At 42.2% G+C, this 6,000-nt stretch overlaps 2 protein-coding genes across 5 annotated transcripts in view; one reads left to right on the top strand and one right to left on the bottom strand.

The window, feature by feature from the left end:
• The window catches only part of smap1 (small ArfGAP 1), a 154,270-nt gene extending 153,372 nt beyond the window's left edge, over positions 1–898 (top strand). For all 4 annotated transcript variants that reach the window (XM_034898288.1, XM_034898287.1, XM_034898285.1 and 1 more), the window contains one exon: positions 228–898. In XM_034898288.1, the coding sequence (XP_034754179.1) occupies positions 228–374 (147 nt within the window). In that variant the 3' untranslated portion in view covers positions 375–898. The remainder of the gene's footprint in view (positions 1–227) is intronic.
• A 3,749-nt stretch (positions 899–4,647) lies between these two features.
• Positions 4,648–6,000, bottom strand: part of b3gat2 (beta-1,3-glucuronyltransferase 2 (glucuronosyltransferase S)) — a 90,629-nt gene continuing 89,276 nt past the window's right edge. Inside the window, exon 4 of the mRNA XM_034898293.1 lies at positions 4,648–5,957. Coding sequence (XP_034754184.1) covers positions 5,871–5,957 — 87 coding nt within the window. The 3' untranslated portion in view covers positions 4,648–5,870. The remainder of the gene's footprint in view (positions 5,958–6,000) is intronic.

The following is a 6,000-nucleotide window of genomic DNA, read 5'->3' as shown; positions in this document are numbered from 1 at the left end:
CAGAAGAAGGGGGGGTGGGGGGGCGAAGCCTTTAAGAGCAGATACGAAGGTAAAAAACAAGGGATGGAGGCAAGGGAGTCAGGCTAAAGGATGAAGAGTACCAGCCGGCCCCCCTTCTCCCACTTTTGGGTTTAGGGAATAGCTGTCCATTTTAGCTCTGATTCTAACACTGACCTCCCTCCTCTCTCTCTCTCTCCCTCCTCTCCCTCCCTCCCTCTCTCACTCAGATGACCCAGCAGATGTCAGGCATGGATGTGAGTGGTGAAGTGCCGGCGCCAGCCACTTTCAGCCAGGCAGGGGCCCCTGCGGCTGGCTGGCCCGCAGGTCCACCTGCAGCTACTGGCCAGACCCTCAGCACTCAGCTGTGGAAGTGAGGAAAAGGGGGTCCGGAGGAGGAGTGGGGGAAAACGGAGGGCAGTCATATGGCAACAAAATAACCACATTTGCTCCTGACCCACCCATCTCCTCACATCTCTGAGTAAAGAACGCGCAGAGGGATTGACTGCCCTTAATAAGCTCCCCCCAACAAAAAACCTACACACCTTCACCATGATTCCTTTAAAAAGCCAAGATGACATCTCACTGGATTGAAACAGAGAAAAAAAGAAAGACTGGCAGCTGTTGTTTCCCATCTTTATTCAGCTTTCATCTTCCTTTTTGATTTCTTTTTGTTGTTGTCTGAAGAAAGAGACAAATACAGCAGAATCAACAGTAAAAGAAAGCTGCTGGACCAATAACTTCTAGTGTGTATTACAGTAACATTATATCATTACCAAAATGGATAGTTAGTGAATAGACTTTCAAAACCTACAGTAGAAATGGCTATTTCATGGTTGGCTTATATTACTATAAGTGCGTTCCCTTTGTAATCTGAAGTTGGATTGCTGGAGGTCAAAGTTGGAAACACGCCCCCTGACCTCAGATTTCCAAGCTCGGAACTCCAATCCAAATGGCTTTTCTGTGCAATTGGGAAAAGCTGTAGTAACATACAGTTATTAGCCCTTCTGTCATATTTGTGTCTCTCTAAACCAGTCATACGCAGAGTCCTGTCCATCTTCTATCTGTGGACATGTTGCTATGTTTGTATGCACAAAAACAGGGTAATCCGTTGTTATTAACTGGTGTTGCTAACAATGGCTAATTTGGCTAGAGCTAACCCCAAAAGAAAAATCCAACTTGTAAATGGAACTCGTTCATCTTGGGTGTGATGTCATTCCCAGCTCCTCTCTGCTGTGTATAATATAGCCCTCCCCTCTTCCTCTCCCTCCCTCCCTCCTCTCTGTAGGGCGAGCTGAGTCTCGTAGCAGATAGTCGTCTTAACAGTACTGTATTCTTGTGATTCCGATGTGAACCTCCCTTTTTTTCAGAGCCATAAGAGAAAGGTTGATGCTGATTTTGGTTTATGTTCTCTTCATCCCCAAAGGGGAAATGATGTGGAGACGAGGTTCTCCAGTTGACTTTGAGCATCACATGGAGCGGAATAGGGTTTGACTGACATGGGTTTAAAGCTGCTTATACGGTAGTTATTTGCACTGATTCACTGAGTTGTCATGTCATTTGACAATTTTTCTATAAAGAAATCTAAAAACATTTACAAGTGTATAATGGCAACCACCTGAGGTCCCCTCCCCACACATGGCAGCCAGTGTTCCACTGACCAGCTCTACAGTAAAGACTATATACAGCAGTGGTTCCTTTCCTTCAAGTTGGGTCAGAAGATACACATGAGGGGCTGCAACTTTATTGAAATAGGAAACAACAAAGATAATTCCATTTCTTGTTGAGAGAGTCTGTCCTCTTGCGGCTATGTTCAATCGTTAGAGAAGGAAAGACGACTCATTGAATGTCTCCCAACTCATTGACCCACTCAAACTGTGACAAGGGGTCACAAGAGGGTCCAGCCAACAAATAAAATCTATCTTTTATTCTTTTTTTCCCCTCACAAACGCAAAAAAGACTTGAACATGACACAACCATTCATATGGTTGTGGCTAAAAGGAATCCAAACCATGATCGTTTTCCTTTACTAGTCTTTTTTGTGCTTAAACTTAACTGCCGTGGTCGTAGCTTTATCCCTTTTTGCCTCAACCCATTGATATATCAAAACAACTGCACCAACCACAGGGCAAACTTTGTTTTAAACAATAAAGGTTAGCCCAAACAACTAAGGACTGTCAGGCACTAGATTCTCCAATTAAAAGAAATAGTTTCACATTTTGGGGAATACACTTATTTGATTTCTTTCTTAGAGTTAGATCAGAATATTGATACCAATGTTATGTGTGTCTGCAAGTAGTGTTGTAGTCAAGACCGCCTAAATCGAGACCAAGTCATCACTAAGACCAGAGTGTATTGAGACCGAGACAAAACCGGGACTTTGAGGTGTTGAGACCGGGTCAAGACCAAGACCAGACCAGTGCGAGTCCAAAACTGCATGACACAATAACATATGGGAAGTGCTAACCACAGGCACTCTTCAAATCGATCTTAAAGAGCTACTGTCCAATAAAAAAAAAAACACAGAAAACAAAGAAGTGTATGATGTTAAGAATAATAAAAAGGCAGTTCAAATCCTGAGTCCTCTTTATCTGAAAAGAAATGCGGTTGATTACAAGACCGCACACTGTCTGCTAGGTATCTAGCTCGGTCAAAATTCAAAATAAGGTTTGCAACCACTGATGAATGTGCACATACTGTGGAAACACTGTCTGGCCAGTTGTCAAGTATGAGACGATGAGATAAATATATCGGTCTGTTTCTCTACTGCTGCATACAACCCGCAGGACTCCCTTTAAGTCGGAGGGATGGCTGGGTGCTCCTGTGTGTCTTTAGTAGCCATGCTGTGGTGTTTTGAAGTGTTTTTAACCTCTAGTGGGCTGGGTTCAGTCGATCCATATTAAGAACTGCTTCTTCCCCTGCGCTCCCTGAGGCAAAGAAATTGCGCTACTTTAATCAGAGCCGTTTGTCTTTACTGCAGTTTAAATAGCAGAGCAGGTACTGTATCTCCGTCTGTGTTGTGGTTTCGTCACTCAGATCGCTGTCAGGGAACAGCAGAGCAAGGGCTCCAGCCCAAAATGTTCTCTTAAATGCCCAGAATCTTTGTCAGATTTTACTGCCTTTCAGAGGCTGTACTGGGTTCTGTTTAAAGCTAGTGAAGCTTGATATAGATATCATATGAAACTAACACTTCAAAGTTAAGGTTGCTTAAAGGCTATATTTTGGCCAGGGAAAAACTTGCATGGCCATTTCTCATTGGGTCCCTTGCCCTCTCATTTCCAGATACAGTATAGAAATGAAAATGGGTTCTTTTGGGACCCACTAGTCCCCCCTTTACAGAGTTCACTTTATGATAATCCCATGTAGTTTTTCCTTGGCAACTATAATTTTTTCACAAATGGTTTACATATTTTTAGGCATTCTATTATCAAGTAGCTTAAATAGTGGAAATAGCTACTATAAGTGGGAAATCAAATCTCCCAAAAGGAGCATGTCCCCTAAGTTTGGGCTGAGTCCCAAATTTACTATATTTGGTTCTGCCCCTGCAGCAGAGATAACTCTCAGTTCACTTCCAACTGCAGGGTACGATTTCCACCATCTTTTTCTTTTTAAAAATCTGACCAAAATGTTGCTCCCTTCATGTATGATGCTATAACCCTATGTCTGCCATCCACCATCTTTATTGTAGTGTTTTGTTGCGTGCAGTACAAGAGAAGAAGTTAGTCTGAAGCAAATAAACCTGGATGACCAATAAGAGGGCTGGATGATGAGGGGCTGAGGAGGAACAGGATTGGACAGTAGGAAAAAGGGGACCTGTATGAAAACGCTGGATGGGTCCCATCACCGCTGTCCAGTCCTTGTTTATTAGGAGTAAGAAAAGAGAAGCAAGAGTAAAAATGAACAAATAACAAAAACTTACACACACACACACACACATGCACAGAGTTACCATCCCACTGCAGTGCCGATGCAGAGATTCATGTCCATATAAACAGGGTCCCTCTGCCATGCAATAACTGTAGCACTCTCTTAAACACATTAGTGTGAACAACACATTTAAACATATTCATTAAATCTTTTGTCCTCCAGGTTTATTTCCAACGTGTTTACATTTTCTGGTGCCTAGTACAGACAAAAGTGGTTTCCGTGCATAGAAGAAAAATATCCCGGAATTTTTCTGTGTTCTTGTTTGTCCAATGACTCTTTTAACTGCAAAAGTGCTGTTTTATCTTTTTTGAATTTTATTTGATTGCTCCTTTTTTCTGTTCCAAGATTTACAAGAAGGTAATGTAAAATAAAGGCTGTTGAATCCTGGATTTAATTCTGTTTTTATTTCCTGTGTTTACATTGTACACCGTGCCCTCTGGACGTCAGTGATCAGGACAATACTGCAGTTAAAATACAGTGAAGAAAAAAGGTTCTTTCACATTTGAGCCGTGAAACTAAGCGGCCTGCCTGATGTGCCATTTCTTGTCTACTCAATTCATTCTTTTATATTCCTCTGCTGTCGAGTGCATTTCCCTTTGTTTTCTTTGTTGTCGTTCCATGGAGTCTGCATTATTGATGGCAGCTTGGCAGGAGAAACGTCACTTGTTACTTCACCAGGCCGCTTCCAACCCTGATCACATATGCTACTTCACATACAAAACCAGAGGTTGTTCCAGTTCTCTACATATGGTCAGTTCAGGATGATGTAAAGGAGATTTACATATCATTTATGCATCAATACATTATTACCATATTAACTTTGAGACATGAATGTGATTAATTTAGACAAAGACACGAGCTGGGACATCTAGCTGCTTCTGTTGGCTTTTAGCTTGGTTCTCTGTAGTTCAGAATACACCTTGCAACACATTTAAAGCTAATTAACACATTGTATCCAGTTTGTTTAAAAGGTGGACAAAGTGAAAAAAACTACTGCCTGGCCCATAGATTTAACAGGGGTTTCGCGTGTTCTAGGGGAACAGCAGTTTTTCCGTCAGTAGTCTGCCCCTGCGTAGAATGTCAATATAACTGTGCCGCGCCCAGCTGCTATTACCGAAGAAATCGTTACACCACGCAGTTTACCCTAAAACCACAAAATTATCAGTTTGGCATTTCTGCTTATTTTCAGGTTAAATAAATGAGATAACGTGTGATAATATGTGGTAGGCATATTCTTGAACTTAAAGAGGGCCAGGCTAGCTGGATACAGTCTTTCTGGACACAGCTAGCTTTGTGCTAACCTAGCTAGTTACAGTCCTGCCAAACAAGTTACAGTACTACCAAGCAAGCTTCCTGCTAGCATAGATAGTTAGTCTTTCTTCTAGAGGCGCTTCACGCTAACAGCATCCTGATATCAGCTACGTACTTAATGCACAGCCATGACATTTGTATCAATCAGCAGTAAAAACATAAGCATTGTAAGTTCTACCATTGCCAAAAGATACTGTGCAGCCAATATCTGTACCAAGAGACCTGTTTGTATGCTAATCATATCTCAAACCCAGAGTTAATTTGACAATGACGTATTAATGGTTAAAATGACATTGACAAAGACAAGTATTAACATGGCACTTCAGCAACATAATATTTTTTACATTTACACTTTAGTTTTCAATATCAACAAGCCATATATGGAGGAAATGAACAGGCCAAGTCATTCCAGTTTATAAAGGAACAGATTCAGTGTTGTCCACTTCTCCCAAAGCTCGTTTGACCAACGGCCAGAAGTCTTGTATCATGCAGCTCCTCAGAGTCTGTGTCCATGGTGAACAGATTGTGTCCAGCCCATAAGGAGAGAAAGCACGGAGCTGCCGTTAGTCCCAGCCAAGAGATGATGGGCAGACACATCAGATTCTGGTTTTGGATCCGCTGCTCGGCTCTTCCTCTCACACCTCAATGACCACAGTGTCTTTCCGATGTTTGGGCTCATTTGCAAGGTGTGGTTTCTCTGTGCGGGTGTGCCAAACCAGCACCTGAAAAAGAGGAGAAAAAAAACAAGCGTGAAGAAATGTGCTG

The sequence above is a fragment of the Etheostoma cragini genome, chromosome 17 (genome assembly GCF_013103735.1).
Source record: "Etheostoma cragini isolate CJK2018 chromosome 17, CSU_Ecrag_1.0, whole genome shotgun sequence".
Classification (NCBI taxonomy): Eukaryota; Metazoa; Chordata; class Actinopteri; order Perciformes; family Percidae; genus Etheostoma; species Etheostoma cragini.
The sequence above is the reverse complement of the archived record's forward strand: the minus strand, read 5'-3'. Positions and strand labels throughout refer to the sequence as shown.